General features: G+C 50.8%; 6 protein-coding genes across 6 annotated transcripts; 4 read left to right on the forward strand and 2 right to left on the reverse strand.

Moving 5' to 3' along the window:
- Positions 1–1,193: 1,193 nt before the first annotated feature.
- On the forward strand, positions 1,194–4,767 carry CkaCkLH20_03591 (uncharacterized protein; the record flags this gene model as incomplete). The annotated part of the gene is made up of 2 exons (XM_038886310.1): positions 1,194–2,030; positions 3,700–4,767. 2 exons carry the CDS (start codon positions 1,194–1,196, stop codon positions 4,765–4,767), a joined length of 1,905 nt encoding a protein of 634 aa, XP_038748152.1.
- A 59-nt stretch (positions 4,768–4,826) lies between these two features.
- CkaCkLH20_03592 (uncharacterized protein) lies at positions 4,827–5,874 on the reverse strand (the record flags this gene model as incomplete). The annotated part of the gene is made up of 2 exons (XM_038886311.1): positions 4,827–5,705; positions 5,758–5,874. 2 exons carry the CDS (start codon positions 5,872–5,874, stop codon positions 4,827–4,829), a joined length of 996 nt encoding a protein of 331 aa, XP_038748153.1.
- A 4,283-nt stretch (positions 5,875–10,157) lies between these two features.
- On the forward strand, positions 10,158–10,742 carry CkaCkLH20_03593 (uncharacterized protein; the record flags this gene model as incomplete). The annotated part of the gene is made up of 1 exon (XM_038886312.1): positions 10,158–10,742. One exon carries the CDS (start codon positions 10,158–10,160, stop codon positions 10,740–10,742), a length of 585 nt encoding a protein of 194 aa, XP_038748154.1.
- Positions 10,743–11,055: 313 nt separating this feature from the next.
- Positions 11,056–11,844, reverse strand: CkaCkLH20_03594 (GNAT family protein; the record flags this gene model as incomplete). Its single annotated transcript, XM_038886313.1, has 1 exon — positions 11,056–11,844. One exon carries the CDS (start codon positions 11,842–11,844, stop codon positions 11,056–11,058), a length of 789 nt encoding a protein of 262 aa, XP_038748155.1.
- A 5,106-nt stretch (positions 11,845–16,950) lies between these two features.
- CkaCkLH20_03595 (protein kinase domain-containing protein) lies at positions 16,951–20,822 on the forward strand (the record flags this gene model as incomplete). Its single annotated transcript, XM_038886314.1, has 3 exons — positions 16,951–17,172; positions 17,234–18,158; positions 20,521–20,822. 3 exons carry the CDS (start codon positions 16,951–16,953, stop codon positions 20,820–20,822), a joined length of 1,449 nt encoding a protein of 482 aa, XP_038748156.1.
- Positions 20,823–21,773: 951 nt separating this feature from the next.
- Positions 21,774–24,403, forward strand: CkaCkLH20_03596 (OPT family small oligopeptide transporter; the record flags this gene model as incomplete). Its single annotated transcript, XM_038886315.1, has 4 exons — positions 21,774–22,129; positions 22,195–23,679; positions 23,755–24,223; positions 24,335–24,403. 4 exons carry the CDS (start codon positions 21,774–21,776, stop codon positions 24,401–24,403), a joined length of 2,379 nt encoding a protein of 792 aa, XP_038748157.1.
- Positions 24,404–24,952: the final 549 nt, after the last annotated feature.

Consider the following 24,952-nt stretch of genomic DNA (forward strand, 5'->3'; position numbering starts at 1 on the left):
TCCTGTTGATTCTCGGCCCTAGGAGGGCTGGTTCTCCTTGGGGAAGACCCAGCCGCTGCAGTGGCATTATTGTCAGACATTTTCGAAAGCTCTCGAGACAATTGGTCGCGCAATTTTTGGTCGGGGGTTCAAACAAATCACTGCGAGTTGACGGTCAAGGTGACATTCCGGAGAGAGCACATGCGTCGAAGAGGATCTTATTTACTCAATAAACGTTGTTGGTCAATTCCCATTACCCCTCTTCTTGGCGAGATTGTTCTGCACGTTGGCGGACATGATGCTGTTTGTAGAAGTCTGCAGCATGTTCCAGGGGGGCGCGCATTTTCCTGATGAAGCAACGAACCAACACGAGTGGCGCGGGGATTAGGCGAACACCTCCGAAGACCCCCCTGATCGGCTCATTGTAGTATCTATCAAAAGACCATGCGTCTGTTTGCTACTCATTCTATTCGTCAATGGTTTGCGGAAGCCACGGGGTTGATTCTGTGCATTAGCCGCATGCTTGGTGGCATTGCGAACTTCTTCATCTAGATTTCTGCCCGGTGAAAGCCTTGGCAGCAGGTCTAGACAACCTCATATCAAGAGTCCAAGCGAACATAATGGTGAACGAGATCAAGTAGCTCATAAACCTCCGCCTTCACTTGGAGTACCTCAACCAACCAATGTATACGTGAATATGCAAAAGGAAACATTTATTAAAGTGAGAATTTGGCCCTATTGACTTGCTACATGTAATATTGCTCGATTGTTCTGCTCTTACACGACTTGGTATCTGAGAAACAGCTATTTTCCAGCTGGCCCCAGCTGACTCCAGCTGCGCTTGCATGCTCCTTGTCGGCTATTCTGGTGGACCAGCATCCCTCTCACCGCCAAAGGATTACTCAAGGACACAGTACTATGAATTCGCAGAGCAGAGGCTTGAGCTGTAAAATACTGGTTGTACATATTACCCAGCATGCATGCTGCAAGTCCAGAGCTCAATCAGGATCCATGGATATGCATGACCAAGCCTTTCAGCCAAAGTCTCACTCAAAATGGCCTCAATGACTAGCAGATTCAAGAGGACCTTAGTAGCTCTAGTGCTCACCAATCAGCGTCGTCAATTCTCTAGCGCTAGAAGGTCAGCAGTTGTGCCGATTCGCGTCTTTTGACGATGATCCCAGATCACTGATTCATCTCCTCAAAGGTCGGCCATGCGGCTCATCAACACCAACACCCTGGCCCTAGAGGAATTCTTCGGCAACAGTATTCCCCCTTATGCAATTCTTTCTCACACATGGGGTTCCGAAGAGGTCACCTTCCAAGACTGGAAGACCCTCGCCATCGCCCGAGAAAAAAGGGGCTTCCAGAAGATCGAGTTGGCCAGGTCACAAGCCATCAGCCAAGGCCTGGAGTATCTATGGGTCGATACCAATTGCATCAACAAGGAGAGCTCTACTGAGCTGGCCGAAGCCATCAATTCCATGTACACATGGTACAGGAACGCGGAGGTCTGCTACGCCTACCTCTCAGACGTCTCAGAGGCAGAAGACCCGGATAAGGCCGCAAGCAAAGAGGCATTAGCCTCAAGACTATCCCAAAGCCAATGGTTCACGCGCGGATGGACCCTACAGGAGCTGCTGGCGCCCCGCCAGGTCCTCTTCTTCTCCCGCGAATGGAGACAAGTCGGGACGCGCAAGGCCTTGGTGGACCTCATCTCAAAGATCACTGGGATCAGCACAGCTTACATGTCTTACAAGAAGAAGAGGCGCTTGGCGCCAATATCATCTGCGAGCGTCGCGGAGCGCATGTCGTGGTTGTCTTGCCGCAGGACTTCTCGCATCGAAGACATGGCATACTGCATGCTAGGAATCTTTGACATCAGCATGCCGCTGCTGTACGGCGAAGGCTCGAGGGCTTTCACTCGTCTGCAAGAGGAAATTCTGAAGGTCTCGACCGACGAGTCGCTGTTCTGCTGGTCTTGGAACGAGAATGACCCGCCATGTTGGCCGAGCATGCTCGCACCGTATCCCAAGAACTTCAGGAACGCCGTGGGTTATCGCCCGGCAAGAAACGAAACGAAACGGCCAGTGCCTTATTCAATGACCAACTTTGGTCTCTCTATACAACTTCCAGTCTTTCGCTTAGCCGACATGCCTCGTGACTCTACCTGGCTTCCCGTAGTCGACTATGTCGCAGTCTTATCTGCAAGCGAAGCAGACGGCCACCTAGTCGGCATCCCTCTGGAGGGGACGAAGTCCGTGGACACGTTCCGGGTTGTTCGCGACTGTCCGCGGCCTATAGTCCTGCGATGGAAGAACACACCGGTACCACAGTCGGATGGGTTGCATCCGAAGACTCTCGACATATTCGTTCCTTCGAGAGATTCAAGCTGGAGCCTCAATGAACCCTATAATAGGACCTTTGACGACAGATTCAGTTTGGGAGAGTTCTCGATTATGCTTCTCGCATTTCCTCGGGAGACACGGAAGTCTATCATCACCAGCATAGGGGGTATTCCACGTTACAGCAAATCAAGAGGTAATTTCATCAAGATGAAGAAGTTTACCATCTTCGGACCCCCAAACTCGGAAACCCTGTCGTCAACTGAGCGTTCAAACGTCGTCGAAGTACATGGCGCGATGGTTCACATTCGCGGCAACTTGATTGGACTGGGAAACGAGCCTTTGTGTCTTTTATTCGGCGTGTTCGTGACCGAGGGAGGATCTACGAGGTGGTTCCATAGAAGGTTGGACGAAGACACCAGGACTATCTCACAGCCGGAGACGGCATTCGCGTTCACTCATCGGACGCTTGAAACGCTCTTGATCGAGGAGGCGGCCCACTGGCAGGCTTTTGGTGAGTTTCACAAGGCCATTGAAGCAACTCCGGCCTCGACTATTGACGCGTGGTTAAACTCCAATCATATCTCAGTGGCGACACATCTTGGCCCAGAGTTTGTAGTAGAAGTCAACCGCCAAAAGACGATGACGAGAGCCTTACATTTAAATGCTTAGATTACAAGACAAATTCTTACAATTCACAACCAAGGAATCGAGGTCTCGAAGTCCACACGTCCTAGATGTTATGTAACCATATCAATCTTACCACAGACATGGAGTTGCATGTTGCAACATGCGGTTCTGGTCTTCATAGCCCACGTGCTGGTTGCTCATATTGCACAGCGGCATTCCCTACGCAGAGATCCGTTAGGATTGAATCAATTGAACTCAGCTATGAAGGCCCTGCGCACAACTCAGACTTCAGTCTGTTAACAGATCAGCCCATGATACATGTGGAGGAGTTTTAGTCCTGAATTCCCCATCATGAAGTCATGAAGAAACAACTAGCAAAAGTAACAACACAATTACTGTATGCTATCTCGGTTTTATGGTCTCCGACTACCCTATTTCCAGTAGTCGTTGCCATCTGGATGTCTCCGGGCCCACCACCCGGAGCATCCCGCCTGGGCGGATCACCGACGACTTTCATCGGAGCGGCGTGGTTCACAGTTGTAATTCCGAGTTTGCCGGAATTGAGTCTTTTTGGGAGTCCGTCAGTCTTAGAAGGTGAATTGAGCATGGCTAATCAGCATCAAGGTCAAGCAAGCGATATGGTGAACTCGTTTAAAAGCCATCTGGACATTGTCTTCCTGAAAATAAACCGAAATATCTTCGCATTCTCTCTTCAAGTCTCACGAAATCATACACAATATTCAAGATGCCAAGATCTATCGACCTGGGAGCTGACGGCAAGCTCTCCATCTCCGAGGTCTCCGAGGAATACCAGCCGAAAAATGGCCAAGCTCTTATCTCGGTGAAGTACTCGGGAGTCAACCACTGCGACCTCAACTTCTTCCATGTTGGCCTTCATTCCTTCGTCACCGGATTCGAGTTCGCCGGCATAGTCGAAGCGACGGGACACGTATCAACCCTGAAAGTTGGCGATGCCGTCTTCGGTCTCTCCCCGGTCCACTTCCCGAAGCCTTCGTCCTTCGGCACTCACCAAGACAAGGCGATCGTGGAAGACAGTCTCACCTACAAAATTCCAGACGGTCTTGGGCTCAAGGAAGCCGCAGGAGTAGCGATGGGAGCCCAAACAGCCACTGACGCCATCTTCAACGTCCTCGGATTCGGCCTGCCGGCGGCTGGTGTTACTGGGACGAAGCCTGAGAACACTCCGATTCTGATCTGGGGCGGCGCAAGCAGCGTTGGAGTCTCGGCAATTCAGCTCGCCAATATCGCTGGCTTCAACCCCATTTTCGTAACCGCTTCGTCGAAGAACCACGCCACCCTTGAAGCACTCGGTGCTAGCCATTGCTTCGACTACAAGAGTCCCACCATTACCGATGAGATTCGCTCCGTTACGAAGGAGCTCGGCATAGTCCTCAGTGTCGGCTTTGACACAGTTGGAAGCGGCCTTATCCCCCCTGGGCAGGATGTTGACAAGAGCTCCCCGTCACTGATGCGCAAGAGCCTATCGGAGGACGCTGACGTCGAAGACATCAAGCTTGTATGCACGCTTCCTGTTCCACATGACGGCGCCTTTGGATTTTGCACCTCCTATCGGCCAGCTGGTGCTGTCGGAGCGATTGGAGAGCCCCAGAATCCTGAATTCCCTCAACGCACGAGGAAGGTTATGGACTATGCAACTAGTGGTTCCGGAAAGATACCCAAGCATCCCAACGTGGTATTGGCGAAAGGTGGCGAGCTAGGCATTACCGAGATCCAGAGAATCGCATACGGCGGTGCTTCCATGGAGAAGGTTGTGATTGAGCATCCGATCTAGTTACAAAAGAAACCCCTTCTAGCTAATCCCGACTTGTCGTGTGAAAGATCTCGTCTATGTTAAAAGTAGTGCTGCCCTCCATCTAGCATTTTGACTTCAGGACACCATTCTGTGATTTCCGGCATATGCGCGTGCTGCCATCGAGCTGGCTGGTGATATCCCAGCGGTTTCTCATGCCACCACGTCTCAACAGCGAAGAACTTGGCCTGGTCCGCGGTGGGCATATGTGCCTCGCGCTCCAACAACTTGCCGTAGAACCACTGGTCTTCAGGACTCAGCTCTGTCGGATTCTTCTCCTGCTCCAGGGCGATTTCCAGAAACAACTTGGGGTTTCGTATTGACAAGCCTCCGTTGTACCCGTGGCCCTTTTCCTTGATGATGGGGGCGCCGATGAAGTCCCATTCGATGAAGTCTTCGACCCTCTGTGGAGATTGCGAGCACAAGATGCTGTCGACCTGGAAGATGAGCATTCGATTTGCCGGCGCAAAGAGTTGCCACAACCAAGGGCGGACCATGAAAACCGTCACGGACGTGTGGTCGGGGAACGTCGTGTCCGGCGGTATAAACAGCACGATGACTCGACGCGCTTCGTATAGTTGCCTGAAGTCCGGCGAGGCTGGCATTTCCCAATTGACCTGGAGCGTCAGGAGGATGATGGGCCAGTCGGGACCCAGCGTTGAGGAGAAATGCAGTATGATGGGGATCAGCGATGGCACTCCTGCAGGATTCGTCTCCATGATCACCGCGACGTTCTTGTTCCGGAACATGTGGTGTGGGAGGATATTTTCGATTGCTTCTGAGCCATAGTGCAAGTTGCCATTTAGCAGGGCTTGTTGCTGGTAGCTGGCGACCTCAGTGCTGGCCGAGGCCGGACTGCTGGCGGCTGGAGTATATAATTCGTCATTGTCGACGTTGGGGCTCGTTGATTCCGGGACAGCCTGTTCAGCATGGTCAGTCGGAATCATTAAGCAAGATAGTCTCAACCCTTACATAAACGCCGAAGATATCTGAGCTTGCTATTAACAGTAATGCGTAGAGAAAACGGAGTAAAAAGGATCCGTTGTTGTCTATTCTCTGAGAGAAGCCCATCTCGTCGCGCAAGAGCATGCTGGTTGGACAGCGGTTTGGCAAAATCTTCCTCTGAGGAGATGCACAATGACGCGACTTCTTATATTTCTAAATCAAGGGATAGCCAATCAGATTGGCAAGGAATGCATATTCTATTCCACATTCTCTGTAGGTATGTACGGGTAATGTTCTGGAGTGCTCGCCGAGACATTGTGTCTCGCTCATCGATGATCCTGAACTCCCATCGCTCTCCTTTCCCACTGTTATCTCTGGGACATGACCTTACGTAAACGTCTCCAAGTCATGCTGCCCGGTAGAGCAGATTAGTACACCGTTGCCCATCATATTTGTATCGTCGTGCATTGAGGGTAAACATTCCGGAAGTCCAGTCGTTAGAGGTAACGAATGATAATGCGAGGGGCGGTAAAGTCGTGCCGAAAAGCCGAGTAGTAACTAAAAACCCGCTGCGTAGCTTGATTAGAGTTGGGTTTTCTTGGTCGGGTCTTAACCCGGATGTCGATGCAAGTTCGCAGTTTGTTCCGCATGTGTGGTCAGCAGCGCCGATCCCAACTCCGAACCCGAGAGACTCTCCTGGCCGAACATGTTCGTCTCCAAGCTTTTTTGGGAGGTATACCACCTGAAATAAGCCTCGGAAAAAGAAGATACACACCGAAGCCGCGGCGTCACTCGCTGTGTCGATCATTTCGACGGTCTACGGTCTTCTCGAAAGCTTCGACAGTCGACTTAGGAATTGATGCATTCACATCTTCGCCCACGTGGAATACACCCCCGCCCGCAAGATTTCTGCTGCACTTTCGAGAATCGCTACATCTAAACCAATAACTACTGTCATTTTTCAAACGCCTTCGCCGAACGCCTTGCCGGTGAAACTGGCGTGCTTGGCGTCGGCGCCGCGTCAAATGTCAGCGTGCAACCGACTCGGGCCCGCGGCCACGCCGTCTTCGGGATCAGTCAGACAGTGGGCTGTCCTCTCAAATATACCGATATTTATCCTTTCAAATGGTCTGATGTGCCTTGTGGTTATCTTGCGATCTTGTCGCGAACTCGCAATGCATGTCTACTGTCGGGGTCAGTGCCGGGCTGTTCAGTAGAATTCTGTTGACTCGAGCGCATCTTGGCAAGTTTCTTATGCTTTCTTGTTCAAATCACGGTTTAGGCAATCCACGCGCTTGTTTTCTCTCTGTTGTCCGAGTTCCTTTCGCTTTTGCTGGGAGATGGGCCACTCAAAGCTCAAGCTGCCCCCAGTGATTTAAGTCTGATATCGACCACCAGGAACAGCGAAGTCGGCCCAACGGAAGGGCTTGCCATTTCCGTTCATCGGGTCATACAACTCCGTAAATGTATTGGGCTGGGATCCTATGTTACAGTTATTGACTCGTTTATCTGGAATAGACGCTCTTGACTGGCCGAGTTATTCTTGTCGAGGAGGCTTCAGCGAAATAGACCTCACACGTCTTATTTAAGCAAGCTGTAATCTCTTCAATAGGTGCGAGTAGTTACAATGATTACTCTTGGTGTATTTTAAATCGTCATGTATTTCAATGCATCAGGTTGTTTGTGAGGTGATGGATGGGGTTGCCACAAGTCTCCTGTTGGTCGCAGAGCATGCGATGCGGTCCTCGTGGTAGTTATCCGCAGCCTCATGCTACCAACGTTCTCAGCCCTACAGGAGGAGTTGCAGGCGTTGCCATTGTCTTGGCCGTCTTGTCTGGCATGACTTACTGCGCAACCTAAAATTGTCAGTGAGATTTAGCCCGGGTCATGTGGAGGGCAACGCGAGCCGCAAAGCTAGACGAGGCCTTTAGAATAACCGGTCAAGTCCAATGGTCGAGCTTTTCCAGCTATGTTGATTCATGGTGACCAACTTACATCAATTCCATCGAAAGCATCGTATTTCAAGACCAAGATGCGACGAACAATGACATTGCCAGCTCTTCCGATGGTCCGCAGGACTGACGATACTGAAATTCCCAGCCTATTCCTCAAAAACAATCTTCCGGCATCATTTTCGGGTTTTTGCCTAAACTGTACACACATACACCCATCTCCAGGGAGTGGACTGCTCCTACGGAGCAGATGGACCACATTTGATGCACGTCAACCTACAACCACATGAACCACATGGGCCGTGATGTCGAGTACTATTGTACTCAAGGCGGAGGAATCCGTACTTGCGAAGGAATGGTGTTTCAAACGCTTGCTTTTTGAATAGTTCAGAAAATGCCCACACTTGCGGCGTGACCGTCGCCATTGCTGTCGTATTCGTAAAACACGACATCCAGTCTGCTGCGCTCGAACATCGAACCCAAGCAGAGCTTGCCCAAAGACGGTGTAGAATGCTCGGGAAATGTCATGAGGCCGGTATTATGTTCAAGTGGCATGAATGATTGGATTCTGGCCGCACCTGCTAGTTGTCGCCGGGCGTGAATTAATGAGATCTCTCAGGTCAATACTTGAATTGTCACATTATCTTCGGGAGCCTTCAAGACGGCCAAAGCTCGCACATAAATAGCATCATCTCAGTCTCACTCCAACTGATATGAATCGAGACTTCGACTCAGTCACCCACTCAAAGCTCATCGCAACTTCACCTCTCCGCAGTCCGAACAGCAGCACAGCTGCGGCAGAGTCATGGCGCCATTCAACTCGGCTCAATTGCCAGTCATCACGAAGCTTATTTTCGTCCCCAAGAGATACAGCTCGTGCTGATCAGTTTGCGAGAATATCGGGTGATCGGAGGCACAAGTCATTCATCCTTGGAAACCCATGCTTCGAGGCGCTGGTTCCCCCGGAGCTGTTCTCTAAGTGGACGGCGCGTAATTTCGGATTTCTTTTCCGCAACAAGAAACCCAAGGCCAATCCAAAGCGCAGTATGGCGCCCTAGTACAGCAATAGGCGCTATGCTTTTTTGCCTTTAGGACACCACATGTGTCATGTAGCTTGGTACGAGGGATGACCGTCATTTACTAGGAGGTGAAGAAGTATGAAACAGTCTACTTTAGGGCGTGCTGATGACTTAGACTTTGGAGCGACGCGACTTACGTCGGATCGTTCACAGTACCCCGTGCGCCCATTGGCGTAGCTGCTAAAGAGTTTCGGCCATCCCAAAGCATGAATCAAGCTTCCGTCGTAGCTTGGAAGAAGATTCTAAGAAGACCAGCTCCTACCCAGCTCCCCGGGAACGCGCACATGTTCATATACTGTGAGGGGGTGCGTTATATTTGCTGCCCACGAACCTCCAGTCCCGATGAGAAGCTGTTATCGGGCGTCAATGGCTTTCTCAGATGTCCGTTCACCATGTCAGATGCGGCGCAACGCGGAACATTGGCGCCTCTCCCGAGCAACCATCGCGCTGGGTTGATCATACTGACGTCCTTCTCATTTCTCTCTCTACTGTCTACGACCGCGCTTTGGCTTTTCATCTCGTACAAGTTACTATCTGAACGGCTGGAAGAGAGGAAACGGAAGAGACGCAAGGCCCACCGACGAAATGCCTCCGCCGCCACGGCCGCCGCTCCACAATTCCCGGACCTGTCCCTCGGGCTTGATGCTCCATGCTCCGGGGCCACTGGGTTTGATCGGATTTTGGAGCTCGACAGATTAGCGGCGGAAGCACAAGAGCGACCTCCGCCGGACACCAGATCTCAGTCGCCCGAGTCGGAGCCCGAACCCGAAGTCCGCAACCCGTTCCCGATCTTGGTTTACAACCTCCTACTTGCAGACATGATGGAGGCTCTCGCGTACGGGTTGAGCTTTTATTGGGTGGCAGTGGATGGCATAGTGGCGCCATCACCAGTCTGCTGGGCACAGGGTTGGCTAGGTTCGACGAGCAATCTGGCAGCTAGCCTCTTCCTCGCAGTTATATCTGTCAACACGTTTTTGACAGTAGGCTTGGGGGTAAAGCCTCCGCCATGGGCGGTATACACAGCTATTGCCGCACTTTGGATCTTCGATTTCAGCGTCAACGGGGCGGGGGTGCGGACCGCTGAGGCGGATCCAGCGGTTCCTGGAGAATCTTTCTTCATGAGAGCCAACGTGTGGTAAGAACCTCGTTCAATTCCCTCTGACTGCCATTCATATCTTCTCTTCGCTATGTGAATAAGCTGATATGGACTATGTCTTCCTTCAGGTGTTGGATATCAAGCGCATACGACCCATGGCGTCTCTGGGCCCATTACTTCTGGGTTATAGTCTCGATCGCCATCACAATAATCCTCTACTCCTTCACTTTCTGGACTCTGTGGCGTCAGAATCGAAGCTGTCGCCATTTACCCGACAAGCGATCTTCAACACAAAGCTCAATGCCCGTTACGGCACCCGAAAGCAACGAACAACCGGACGAACGACAGCCGTCCGGATATCATCCCGCCTTCCTGGCCTACCCTTTCGTCTACATAGCATGTAGCGTTCCACTTGTGGTCGGGCGCATCACCGCCCTACAGGGGATTGACCTGGGCATTCCTTACTTCGCCTTTGCAGGGTCAGTTCTTGCTCTGAACGGCTTGTTCAACTCGATTCTATGGACAACCACGATCCTCTTCAGCGCCCCGCAAGACGCACACAATGCAGGACTCGACAGATTCGCCTTTATGAGAACTCCGATACGCGAGTTCGGCAACACCGTCATCATCAGCGGACCCGCGAGCAGAAGGGTCCCAATCTGGGAAATCACACCAGGAAGCAGGCGGAAGCAGTGGTGGTGGTGGCAACACGGAGGCCAACGAGGTTGGGGGAGGTCATATGCCAGTATGCACGACATGCCCATTGCACGTTCGGTTGAAGTCCCAGCTCATGAGTCGCAGAATCTTGCGGAGGGTCCACACATTCAGATGGACGTTGTAACAGCAGTCAGGAGTGAACAGGTCGAGGATGCGGGTATCAAGTAGCGATTGACATTTGGAACGGACGGTTGAGCGTTTGAACGTAATGAACTATTTATGAACTGTCGTGTGGTCACTCAACCTGACATGTAATTCCACTGTACAAGACAGATAGAGTTGAGCAAAGAGCTACAGAGCAGCTAGATGCTTGGCCAGCGTGAGGACAAGGAGAGTTACCCGTCAACTTGAGCAGCCCATGACACACTATCAGTATGCTGGATGATTCGTGACTTCAATGCTGTGAAGCCTGGCGTGAGAGGCGCATGTCTTTACCAGTCGCATTGCAGGGTCTGAACTGACGAACAATACACGAGGCCAATTACTTGTAAACGGCCCCGATCGGCCTCTGTTTGCCGAAGAAGTTCTTCGTCGCCTCTTCACCCGTCGTCTTCCGCGTGTAAGTGCCGTCCACATCCCGGATCATGACGGCTCCTCCTTCCGCCCAAGTGAAAGACCTCGTCGTTGCCCAATTGACAACATCAAAGCCTAATTTCGTGTACAACCGCTGACCATCAGTCGTGGCGATGAGAACGATGGGAACTTTGTCTTCATCAGACCGCTCTAGCCCCCACTGCATCAGTTTCTTGCCCACCCCCTTGCCCTGCCAGTCGGGATGCACTCCGAGCACCTCCAAGAGCCAAAACGACTTGAGTGGCGCGTATGGATTTCCGGCCTCGGCGCCTTCCTTCTCAAAGACAGCGTGGTGCTCGTACGAGGCAGACTTGTCGAGCCGGAAATATTTGATGTATCGACCTTGCCAGTCCAGCACCGTTCGCTCGACCGTCTTCAGGAATCCAGTGTTATTCTGGCGCCACTTGGTGGTGAGAGGGTCGTCGGCCGGGCCGTTCCAGTCCCACCGAGCGTAGCCGACAACTTGATTTCGCGGCCAGTCTGTCGGGTCCTCATCATCTGTGACGCAGACGAATGTATGAGTTCCGGGTTTTGCAAGGGAGAGTTGTGTGCTGCGCACCATGCGAGCGCGCCAGGATTCGGGGAATTCCCGTCGGTAAGGATAGAGATAAACGTTCAGCTCGGCATCGATGAAGGCCGTGTCACCAATGTCGGTGATCGCAGGGATGTCGGCGTGAGTGACTGCGCGTATGTGCATGGCTGAGTGATTTAAGTCAGGTTCAGTAAGTGATCGCACGGCGGGTGTCGAAGAGAAGTGCCAATGGACACAGAAGTTACATACTATTCAGAACCGGACTACCGTCTCTTAAATATCAATTTCCAACACCGGATCGAATTGAATTGAGCGATAAATCATTATCGGGAGCAATGTCTCTGCCCGACCCCGAGGGGGCCTTGTGACATTGGATGTTCTGGGCCGCTGCCCGCTCGCTAAGAGGCATAAGCACAGGGGTTACGGGGAACTTTTGGGAGGTGTCTCTTCGTGCTTGAAAGCTATGTGATTGGTGCGCTCAATGGATACCATCGCGGCGGGCGCTATTGCACGCATCAGATACGCGATTGAGATACCAATTTACCGTCATATGTCAAAATAAGGCGCGCCTTTGCAATCAAAAAGAGGAAAAGGAATGGTACCCAAATGCAAACGCAATGCAAAAGATATCCGAGTCGTGATCGCCCTCGTTGAAACTTGTTGGTCTTTACCGGTGTTGATTGCTATGAATGTGAAAGAAAAGTGAGCACGGCGGATGACCGTTTTATGGTACAGGATAAACGCGGAGAAGAAATGTTTTAAAAGCTACTTCAGGTAATTGTTTTGACTTAAATCTATATCCATAGAATGTTGGCCGCAGGAAGCTCATCGCGTCAAGTCAGGAGTTGCGGGATCGGCCAGAGGATTTCGGACTCGGAGTCGGGATCGGAGTCGGTGGGGCCCGGCTTCTTGGCATCAAAAAAGCCGGATCAAGAGGATAATCATCGGTTCCAGTCAATAAGTGCGAGGCGAGCTGAAGAAGACCTTGAATACATTCGACAGATGTGTAGTTCAATTACAATGGGTTTAAGAAATACGCAATCGCGGGCGACGGGAAAACGTTAAGAAATAGAAAGAAACTTTGCATGCTAGAAAAGCAGTTCAAGATAAGAAAGTTACCCAATTCAACCGCAGCAGTTTCAACCTTTAGCCGCCACCAGAAGCCGCCACCAAAACCATACGCCAACAATTGAGCTCTGCTGTGCTGCAATAATAAGATAGAATGATGAGAAAAGGGACAATATAAGTACATAAGTTTAACAGAAAGAAATGTTTCCATACGGAAGAAGCAGAGAAGAATGGAAAGAAACGGCCAAAAAACAGTCGTCCAACTTAATGCATGATGTATGAAGGGTTTTCTGTGGCCCGCTGAACGATCTTACCCAGCTTCTCATAAAGCTCCCCCGCGGTGGCACGATCATCGGCGTGGATGAGTAGGAGATGTTTCGTGATCAAGTTGATCAAACCCCCCAGGGCAGTATCGCCTTTACAGCGTGGATCTTTCCGGAGTGACTCGATGACCTCCATGACAGATGGATGTATATCTGCTGTAGTACCGTTGGCGCCTTCGCGAAGCTTGAAGAAGTGTTCTTCACGGGCTTTTTTGAAACCTTGAATAGCATCGAAGCCGTGAATCATCCAGATAATGAACTCGAGATATATGCACGCCAATGACCAAATGTCATACCGGCGGCGTCTGGGTGCCCCTTTCCTTATGAAGACCTCTGGTGGCTCATATGCTAGCGTAGTAGCCTTGGTTGTCGTCTCTCCCTCCCTCAAGTTTGTCGCATTCTTGTGGATTCGAGAGACCCCAACGTCTGCAACGACGAGTCTGCCTAAGCCTCCGTCCTTGAAGTGGAGAATATTGGCGGGCTTCAAGTCACCGTGACGGAAGTTGTTGCTGTCGCTATGAAGGCTTTCAAGGGCGCTACTAATACCTAGCATCTGTTGCAAAGACCACAAAATCAGATCGTGATTGGGCGTATGGCGCTTCCAGAAGTCTCTTAGGTTCCCCCCGTCTGCCCATGGAAAGACGATGAAGAATGAAGGTTTCCGGTCGATGCAGATGAGATGTTGGATGAGATGTGCGTTCTTGATACTTCTGATCTTTTCCAAATTCTCCCGCTCCTTATTGAAGTACCCAGTATTTTGGAATACCTTCACGGCCGTCACCAAGTTGGTTCTCTGAGCCTGTAGACTTCTGTTAAAACAAAGGCACGGTAGTGACGATGCTGCTTCTTGTATACGTACTTGACGACCCTTTTGATGCGACGCGTGGAGTTCGCTCTTATAAACGGTACTACTATGATCACCTCTGACTTCATCTGCGTTCATGAACGGCAAAGGATATCTCGGATCAACGGTCATGAAGCCTCCCGAGAGATCAAGTACCGGAGCAAGAACCAGCCATTGTTTCTCCAAGAAAGCGCCCACTTTTGCTTCGTTCTTCCAATCTCCGAACGATTTGACGGTCCTCCCTTGGCTGGATAGTAGAACACTGCAATCCTCGGCGTTCTTTGGTAAGGAGAATGGCAGGTCGTTATCTGTGAGTCCATCCTTCACTAGTTTTCTTATCGTATGAGATTCGCCAATGATCACAAGAATAGCAAATAGTTTTTTCGAATCTTGTACAATCTGGCTGATCTTTCCGTCCGGTAGGATTCGATTCTTGAAGTTCCGAGGCAATTCCTCCTTAACCGCTTCATTCGTGATCAGGTCGATCAATTGGTCTCGTGGTAAAAACCTCTCGCCAACAATAGAGCAATACTGTATAGCCTTATTGAGCTTAGTGTAAAGAGACTTGGAAGACATTGGTGATCTTTTCATCGCCGTCGATCGTGCTGATGCTGTTCAGTCTCAGGAATTGAGTAACACCTGAGAAAATACGAATTATGAATGGATGACTGAGGTTTATGAATTCAGCGATTGACCTAAGATATAATGACACAGCAACTGCATTATAATCTGTGAGCTATGATGGTAGAACAAGGCAACGACTCGAGGCAACCATGATGACATGGTCAGCAGAAGAAGCCTCCAGATGCACAGCCCAGACAAGCCGCACGGCTCAGCGACGGGCGTTGACAGCCCTCAGGTGTGTCTGTTGCCAGAGACGCCTCGTCCAGGTCTCATTAGCCGAGACTTCAGAACTCCCTTGATTTCATCTTGGGCGACAACCTGGGTGGACTACGCTGGCATCGTCCCCCAGCGTTGGTATTGCGTCAGCTGTTCATGCAACCTGTATGATTCTGCAGTAGGGTGACCACGAAGATACGAAAGAGGCGAGCACCAGTTGGTGTTAGATGGCCAAGTGCGTTCCAGAGTTATCAAGATCAGCCAGCCTGATTGTCTTTCGATACGCCACACACCCTTCTTTCGATGAAGTATGCAGACCCCGCTCCTTGGCAAGACTGGCTGCAGATGCAATTGACTTGTGGGAACAGGCATCATCACAAGACATTACGTGCAGGTAAAGTAGGCTGTGCAATCGCGTTCTGTCCGGGATCATGCCACGGTTCCTGATCCAGCTGCTTTCTTGCGGGTACTGACATACGCGAATGTCAGTCAAAAGCTTCCGACCATTTAGGTGCATATGTTGTGTGCACGTCAATCTTCATGGCGGCTTTTCTTCTTCCAACTTCAATGTTTTCGGGCAGCTATGAACAGTGTAGAAACCCCGGAAATCGAAAATAGGCGAATAAGATGCAGCAGTTATAACTAAAGGCTTGACCGAGTTTACTTGGACTTGAATTTTGGTTGGTCCTTAGTATGCGACCCTCACACCACTATCACTAGTTCAACCGGTGAAACTCGTGCTCGGCAAGGGGAAAGAAATGAGATATTCCGGCGTAAAATCCCGCTTGTCTTGCTCGGCGAACCAGGCGCACTGAATGATGGCGAGTGGCAGCCTGGCGCAATAAGAGTTCATGGTGGGTGATAAGCTGCATGATGGTGGGTTGACATGATTGTGTTGAGGTCAGAAAGGATCGCGATAGCTGAGGCAGCCGGTCCCTCCGGCCATTTCTAGCCAAATGCCTGAAAAAGACAGCAAAACATGAGAAGAAGCAACATTCTCTCTTAGACTAACATGTTCTTCTCATAATTTTGCCCCGATTTCGGATTCGAATTCCAAGGGCGCTCGGCAGTTGTAAGGTCTCATTCTCCAGCTCAAGGACCAATGCTTTCGCTAATAGAGCCGCGTCAAATCAACCGGGACCAAGGCCAAGTCATTAGGCAGCATGATGCATGCAATAAGGTAGTCATACTTGCATGCATCCAAGCAAATGTGGAGGGTCACATGGCAAAAGAGGGGAACCGAACTGCCAACACTGAGGTGTCAGAGCCGCAACGCCATGGAGAGATTGGGAGCTATATCAGGCGTAAACGAACGTACTTTATTGCACATATCGCACGAATAATGTTCTGTCTCGTTAGACTCGCAGCATTCAGCTCTTGAAATCACGGGTTATGCTTGCCTCGCCGTAGCCTGCTGCTATGAAATGCCTGCAGCTGTTGTGGTGTTATGACTTGTTTTTAATACAGGTAAAGTCCTTCAGGTGACAAAAACATCTCGAATATTGATTGAAGAAGCAAGAACGTTCTGACTGACACTGTTCACAACAGAAGAGACAACCAAGCGAACCGCCAGAGCCAGCTAGGGAAAAGCACCAAAGCTCTGATTACGCCCCAAAAGATCTATCTCACGGCGTTCGCGTTGTCAACCAGTCTGTCCTCAATACCCCTCGCCAAAGGCACAGCACCAAGATACGAAAACCATCATTCAGTTCTTCGTATACGGCAAGAACTTCTCGCACATTCTCCTTCCCCAGGGCCGCCTCGTCACTCATCAGTATTCGGAGAGATACCGGCGACAGCAACAAACGCCGCGGCAACGACGAAATGGCTGCACTTAGAGCACAAATCAGAGAGGTCATGGACGATATGGAAGGCAAGGTGGATGACCCCTTTCTACCGTATTCGTCCATGGAATCTTTGGTGACGGAGACGACAGTCACTGAAATCTTGACCTCAACGAAAGGCATTTCCAACACGAAGGTCGCGAAGCTCGTGGCTTTTATCTGCAAAGATCAGGGGGCAATGAGAGTCTTCTTCATTCTTCTCTGGACCGGGCAAGTAAAGCTAATAGAGGCCTTCTATAATTGCAAATTCGTCGACAACCTGCTCCCTGTCTATAAGGACCGCGGGAAAGTCAGGACACAACCATCTCGTACTCCGAGTCCAGAGACAGTAAACCAGCTATTTTCCGAGAACATGGAAGAACACACCATCGACTTCTTCTGCGACAACGCGCAATGGCGGTTCTTGGCACCAGTATTTCGCGAAAAGCAGTTTAAATACGACTTTCACCCCAAGTGTCCAATGCCATATTTGACACCATCGCTAGACAGAAAGGCCGGCCACAAAGACAGTCACTTCAGTGTGGTAGAACAGCGGTGTATTCATAAAGACCATCTGAAGAAAGGCTCGAAAACGGTAAGTTTTGATTAGCTGATCTTTAGTCGAGCGATGTCGTACTTACTGACCGATTTGCTAGCGCGTCTCGCTCGATCAGAATGGGCATCCATTAGTCGCCATCAAGCAGCTCAGGAATGTGAATTGGAGCGAGAAAGATTTTCAAGCTGCTGCGGAGACCGAGGCGGATGTGCTGGAGATGATTCGAGACTTCAATCACCCGCATCTGATAAGAGCAATTGCCTATTACACCAGAGGCAAAAAGCACTTTCTTGTTTTCCCATGGGCCGACGGCGGAAACTTGCGCGATTTCTGGGAAAGCGAGCCTCCCCGAAAGCTCGACGGAGAATTCTTCAAGTGGGCATTTGACCAACTCTGTGGGCTTGCCGGTGCAATGGAAAAGCTACACTCAACTCGGAACACATGTCGACACGGCGATTTGAAGCCGGAGAACATTTTGTGCTTCGAAAACACCGGCCATACTCACCCGCGTACCCAACCATGGCTTGTCATTGCCGATGTTGGCCTTGCCAAAGTGCACAACCAAGCAACCCACTTGCGGCACGAAGCAACGAGAACTGTTAGCGGAACAGTCATGTACGAACCCCCAGAGGCTGTCTTGGCAAAGAATGAGCCTCGTTCCAGGAGATACGATGTTTGGTCTCTTGGCTGTATATATCTGGAGTTTCTCATCTGGATTTTGTTCGGCAAAGACCAACTTACGCGGTTTGGTAACGACATCACCTCGGCCATTGACGGAAATCGCAAGTTCTTCGAGATCAACACTGGGACGGCCGTAATCAAGCCTGCTGTCCAGAAGTGGATTGACTCTATCAGAACAGACAGACGCGTCGAGGGGAACACGGCGGTAATGCGTCTTTTGGATCTCATTTGCAACAGACTTCTCGTCGTGGCGGTAGGTAATGTCAATGCATCCTCTTCTGGAAGCGGCACTCAGACTCCAGACGTCCTTCTCGAGGCTAACGGCCCTGGGCCCGGAATCATTCGTACGTCTACCAATGGCATGAATACGCAAGCCCCAGAGAATCCCAACTATCGAGCGACCGCCAAAGAAATGGATACCAAACTGAGAGCTATATGGAAAGAAGCTTTGGGGTCCGGAGACTCGAAACCGAAGCTTCAGTGGATTAACTTCCAGTCACCAAGCTCAGGAGGACCAGGAAGATATGGAAGCACTCTGGATCCATCTCAAATAGGTATAGGAGGTCGCGGCCGCGTCAATCGATGAGGTGAAGAATAACTTTCCTAGGTCCTCAGTCCCCTCCAATAACCAATGCTCAGGCAATAGAAGAGTCGAGTCCGAAGTTCGTAAACGATAGTGGATATTCAAATAAAGATGTAAGACCTATGAGATTTGATGGCGACTTAGAAGTTCTATTGTACTGACAACTTCAGTACGTGCGTATAATTGCCGTTATGTAATACACTATGGCGGTTGCTGATGTTTACGATTCTTGATACAGATGGTAACAGCAGTTCTTTTGCCATTGCACTTCGACCGCATACTGATATTGTTTCGCAACAGTTTGTGAGTGTCTGTAGCAGCTGATGTCGTGCGGCTTCAATTGACGTTGTGCAGACGGTAGGTTCTGTTCAGTCTCAAAGCTGTTGGTAATTACTGCCATTTTGGACAATTGCCTTAACAACATTCTAGCCCGTAAGCAAATGAATTACCCCCGCCCCACCATATTTTGGCTTGGAGAAGGCATTGTCTGACTTGGTACACTCAGTTGGACGATGAGTGGGAATACGATCCTGATCTGGAAATGGCAGCGCGGGCTCCTGGTAACTTTGCACTACTCGAAAGTCGACCAGCAACAAAACTGTGTACTCGTTGTAGTGGCATCCAGCTGTGGTCATCGACGTTCTCATTCTCGGATGATCCATCTTCTCTGGCGCAAATTTCTGGCACTTGCGACCTTTGTCGTCTACTGTCGATGGCATTAGAGGCTCTGATTCCCAGAACCAGCGGTGCGGTTCAGTTTGTACGGTCCTTCACCTATCTGATCACAACCACGAGACCTGGACGTCCCATTGCCACGTTTTTTTCTGATTCAAGTATGTAAAGGATGTTTCAAAAGCTACGTTGGAGTTTGATAACTGACCTATGTGGCTAGCACCGGCACTTCCCAATGTCCAACCTGGGTTTCCGCTGCTTTCTTCCCCCAACAGTCCAGCGCATATCAAAATACTGCTGGAATGGATCCGGAGCTGCGATGAGACACACAGCTGCTGTACTCAAGATCGCACGTTTTTGCCTACGCGAGTTATCGAAGTCGGAAAAGAAGGCTCAGACGACTGCCGTTTGATTTGCGCAGCCCGGGGTCAGACCAATCCAGGGAGATACTTGGCTTTGTCCCACCGCTGGGGCTCCTCAGATCAGCATCACAAATTCCGCACTTTGAAGGAAAATCTTGAGTCGTTCCAACAAGGTATCAAGTTGAAAGAGTTACCGCAAACCTTCCTAGACGCCGTCAAGATCACGAGAAGTCTTGGGGTTGAGTATCTTTGGATTGACTCACTTTGTATTGTTCAAGATGATCATGACGATTGGAAAATGGAGTCTCGTCTGATGGAACGCGTCTACAGCTCTGCATACGTCACCTTGGCAGCCAGCTGCGCTAATGACACACATGACGGCTTTCTGAAAGAACGGCCGTGGAGGCATTGCATCGAGATGAAGTCCGAAAGAGGCCCCTCATACTACGTTTGCAGTTCAGTGGATGACTTTGGTCCCGACGTCGACCAAGGCGAGTTGAACCAGCGAGCTTGGGTACTGCAAGAGCGTGTCTTGTCTCGACGCACAATCTACTTTACCAAGAAACAGACATATTGGGAATGTGGGCAAGGAGTGAGGTGCGAGACGATGACTAAGATGACAAAGTGAGCCTACGTCTTTTTAGCTCTTCAAACGCGTGAGCTGAACCAAGTTTAGTCGAAAAGCCTCATTTCTGGGAGACTCTGACTTTCCTCAATCAATTGACAATCAGCCTAAGGGGATGAAGATTCAACTCTTTCAGGACCTCTACGAAAAATACTCGGAACTCGCTCTTACATCTAACACCGACCGACCTGTCGCAATAAGAGGTCTTGAGACAAGGTTGATCCGCACTCTCAAGACTACGGGCGGCTATGGAGTGTTCAGTCGCTTCTTATCTCGTTGTCTCTTGTGGCAACGATCGCGGCGACACCTGCGGCGTATTAAGTTTGACCACGGTCGTGTGCCAACATGGTCATGGATGGCTCACGATGGCGGAATACGATACATGGATGTTCCATTCGGCGGCGTAAATTGGGAGAATAGCATCGTCTCGCCTTTTGAGAACCATCATCCCCACGACAACGAAGAGCAGAATGACAGCGAGCTGCCTAGTGAGATTGAGGCTCCCTCTTGGGATCTTTCCGATGCCCTGGACCTAACGGTGAAGCTGGACGATCCGGATCAAACATTCGATAAGCCCTTGAAGTGCATTGTGTTGGCAAGAGCCAAAGATTCGGAGGATGAGAAGCAACAGTTGTGTTACGTTCTTCTCATAAGCGGTGTTTCTGACAGTGGGGCCGAAGATGTCTACGAACGAGTTGGGGCAGGCAAGCTTCGAGGCGAACAGATTGATTTCAGCAAGGGCAGCAGAAACATCATTCTCAGATGATGTTTGTTGTTGGTTTTAACTATCCTTTTCTATGGTCTCAGTCAACACGCAAGCCTTTTTTCATCTTCATCGTACATGAAAAACCATACACAATCATGCCTATCTCTTTGCCCACATCGTCAACCAACAAGTAAGTGTCAACGTTTTGTGTCAGGACAGAGGTTCGATATATCCCACAGTCAATTGTCCGTATTCCCGGCAAACCCGGACCCTTCCCCGGATACGCTTACAGGTCGGAAGTCATCCCGCGGAAGCCTCTCCGACTTATCAGCGCAATCCGTATCTTCCGCCTTCATCCGCCGCCCCCAGAGTTCCAAATGAGGGGGGTTCGTCCACAATCACACCTTATCTCCCAGCGGGGTAGGGAGAATCGTTGGAGAGAGGCCGTCACGCGGTTGCAACGTGCCGCCGTTGTCATGGGATCCCAACGACCGTCTTTAGAGTTCGACCGTAATTGGACAAGCATTCGCCGTGCCGGGACGAGACCTGTCAAGCCGATAAGCGGGAACGCCTCCTCCCCCCCTCTTTCCGGGGTAAACGGCGCCATCTTACCACCCCTCCCCCGCCTCGGTCTAGATAACTGACGATGAACGAGTCGCAATTCGTATTGGTTTCTGGGTGGGGACGGTGTGCCCTTGATAACTATCTCTCATCGACTGGGATCCATGGCACGTTACGGTTGAATGCTCGGCTGACCGTTATCGTTTACAAAGGGCATCGCAGTCAGCTTCCTTCTTCGGAGATGTCATGCATGAATCTCAATTGACCAATTGACTTATATGAGGGACTCATTGGACCGGAATGCAATGCCAATGTTCCCCCTCTTCTCTCTCGCAGGTCTGCCTCGTCCAGTGACATTCGTGATTCCGGAGAGGGCCATTGGGCTCAACTGACCTCGAGCTGAGGTTCCTGCACTTCCAACCAGTCCCCAAAAACAACCAAGCTGTCAGGATGACGCATTCAAACCCGACACAGACGCCTGCCGCCATTGTCGGCGACGAGAAGCACCATGGAGTTGGTGTTTCCGAAGCTGCGGACGACCTGGAGAGATTCCAGCGCGATCACCAATTTGATCCGAACCTTTCCCAGGAGAAGTCCGACATGGTCAAGAAGGCTCTCGAAGACGGCGACTCGGAAGAGATCATTGCTGCCGACGCCATCCTCACAGAGGACTCACCTTACGAAGAGGTCAGAGCCGCAGTTCGCAACACCGATGGCGAAGAGATCGCAAACACAGTCCGCGCATGGGTTCTGGGCATGATCTTCGTGACTATCGGCAGTGGTTTGAACATGTTTCTCAGTATGAGGTACGCTGAATCAATGCTTTCGCTGTGCCACGATAACAAACGACTGACTTATCTGCGCTGCATAGGAGTCCGGCCATCAACTTCCCCTCCATCATTGTACAACTGCTCGTTTACCCGATCGGATGCTTATGGGCTAGAGTCATGCCCATGAAAGTCTTCAACACGTTTGGCGTCCAATGGAGTCTCAACCCCGGGCCCTTCACAATCAAGGAACATGTTGTCATCACCCTCATGTCGAACGTCTCCATCGGCTACGCCTACAGCACAGACGCTCTCCTTGCTCTACAAGGCAAGCCTTTCTACGATATCAATCTCGGATGGGGTTTCCAGCTGCTCTTCACCCTCAGCTCGCAGCTGATCGGCATCGGGCTCGCTGGTCTCTGTCGCAGATTCCTCGTGTGGCCATCGGCGATGATCTGGCCGAACCAGTTCGCCAACACTTCCTTGTTCTATGCTCTTCACGACAAGAGCAAGAGCGATGGAACGCACAGCAATGGTTGGATGATCAGCCGATACCGCTACTTCTTCTACGTTCTCGGGATCATGTTCTGCTACTACTGGATTCCGGGTGTTCTCTGGCAGGGGTTGTCCGTTTTCGCTTTCATCACTTGGATCAAACCGAACAACGTGGTTTTGAACCAGCTCTTCGGCGGCTTCACTGGACTCTCGCTGATTCCCATCACATTCGACTGGACGTATATCTCGGCGTATCTCGGAGACCCTCTGCTCTCGCCTACGCACACTCACATCAATGTTCTGATTGGTCTCTTCACCTTCGTCATCATCCCGACCATCGGTATTGCATACACCGGCGCGTTGTTCTCGGAGTATCTGCCCATCAACACTTCTCAAACTTACGATAACACCCAAGGCAGCTACAACGTGAGCAAGATTCTCGGCGCGGGCTACGCCTTCGACGAACAGAAGTACAAGGAATATTCGCCCCTGTTTCTGCCCCCCACCTTTGCTCTCAACTACGGTCTGTCTTTTGCTGCGTTGACGGCAGCGATCGTTCATACCGCAATCTTCCACGGCAAAGAGATCTGGTACCGACTCAAGACAGCCCAAAACCAAGAGGCCGATATTCACCTGAAGCTTATGAAGAAGTATAAAGATGCGCCCGAGTGGTGGTACGCAGTGCTTCTCGTCATCGCGATCGGTCTCGGACTGGCCACGGCGGAGGGTTACGACTCTCAGCTTCCCTGGTGGGCTTTCTTCGTTGCGAACATCCTGGCCACGGTATTCGTTGTGCCAACCTGCACGATTCTCGCCATCTCCAACTTGCCACTGGCTCTCAATGTGCTGTCTCCCTTCTTGGCTGGCTTCATGATTCCCGGAAAGCCCATCGGCGTCATGATCTTCAAGGTTTACAGCACTATCACGCTCGGCCAGGCGCAGACGTACTCAGGCGATCTCAAGATGGCTCACTACATGAAGATTCCGCCGCGTATCACGTTTTGGTGCCAGGTTGTGGCCACCATCTGGGCTGTCTTCGTTCAGATCGCGGTGATGAACTGGACTCTTGGCAACATTGAGGATTGCTGTGCGCTGTAAGTCTTCGTCCTCTCTCACTCTCTCCTTTCCATCGTCGTGCATTGCTCCTCATATCTGACTTCATCTCATAGCCATCAAGCGGCGCACTTCACTTGCCCTAACGGCAGAGCCTTCTTCTCAAGCTCGATTGTATGGGGTGTGATTGGCCCTCGCCGAATGTTTGGTGCAGGCTCCATCTACGAAAAGTTCAACTTCTTCTGGCTCATCGGCGCCGCTCTGCCCGTCGTTTTCTACGTCCTCATTAAGGTCCTCAAGCTCAAGTTTGCCCGGGTTTTTCACGCTCCGGTCATGCTTGGCGCCATGGGCTGGCTGCCACCCGCCACTCCTCTCAGCTTCTCGAGCTGGGCCATCGTCGGGCTCATCTTCAACCACGGCATCCGCAAGAGGTTCCATGGCTGGTGGAAGACGTACAATTACATCACGGCTGCGGCGCTCGACGCGGGCCTTATCATCAGCACGATCGTCATCTTCTTCGCGATCACGCTCCCCAACGTCACGATACCTCAATGGTGGGGCAACGTGGACGTGTATGAGACTCTGGTAAGAAATCCCACGCGCCGCCTCACTTTCGCAGAGCGCTTGGTTCTGCAATGCCTCGTTGTCATGTCACACAGTAAAGATCGTCGACTAACTCTATTGCCTCGTGAACAGGACTCCACGTATGGTGCCATCCTCAAAACCGTGGGGGAAGGCGAGACTTTTGGCCCTTCCAGCTGGTGATTGAAGGATCGTGTAATCACCCTGCATGATGATGCAGATAGCCGCGGTTAGCGCAGGCAGCATGCAGAGATTTTGCTGCCCAAGATTGCTACCCGAGCAACTCATTTCCCAGATGCGTGCCAGCATCGATCACTTGTCACATCGTTCATTGCCAATCACGTTGCTATGATTTCATGAAGAATTGAAGATGGTGTAGAGAGAAGAGAGAAGATAACTCTGCGTGGTGTTTTTCATTATCATTTGTACAGTTTTGTAGTGTATCGTTGTTGTCGTTAATGGCAGAGACCCGAGAAAAAAAAAATCATAAACAAGTCTAATTGTACTCCGTTAATGCCTGGCGGATTCTTCGTTATTTGCTTTGTGTGAATGTGTGTGTGTGTGAGTGTGTTTGTCGCCGCCGACAGTGAAACATGCAATCGTTAATGATGATAGTCGTAAGAAACATTGGAGCCGCCCTCATTCTCTCGCGAGCCCGAAACCTAGATCAATGCAACGAAGTGAATCCCTCTCCAACCGTGCCAGTCCAAGACATCTTCCAGTCCATTTTGA

This window comes from Colletotrichum karsti, assembly GCF_011947395.1.
Source record: "Colletotrichum karsti strain CkLH20 chromosome Unknown Scaffold9, whole genome shotgun sequence".
Lineage (NCBI taxonomy): Eukaryota > Fungi > Ascomycota > Sordariomycetes > Glomerellales > Glomerellaceae > Colletotrichum > Colletotrichum karsti.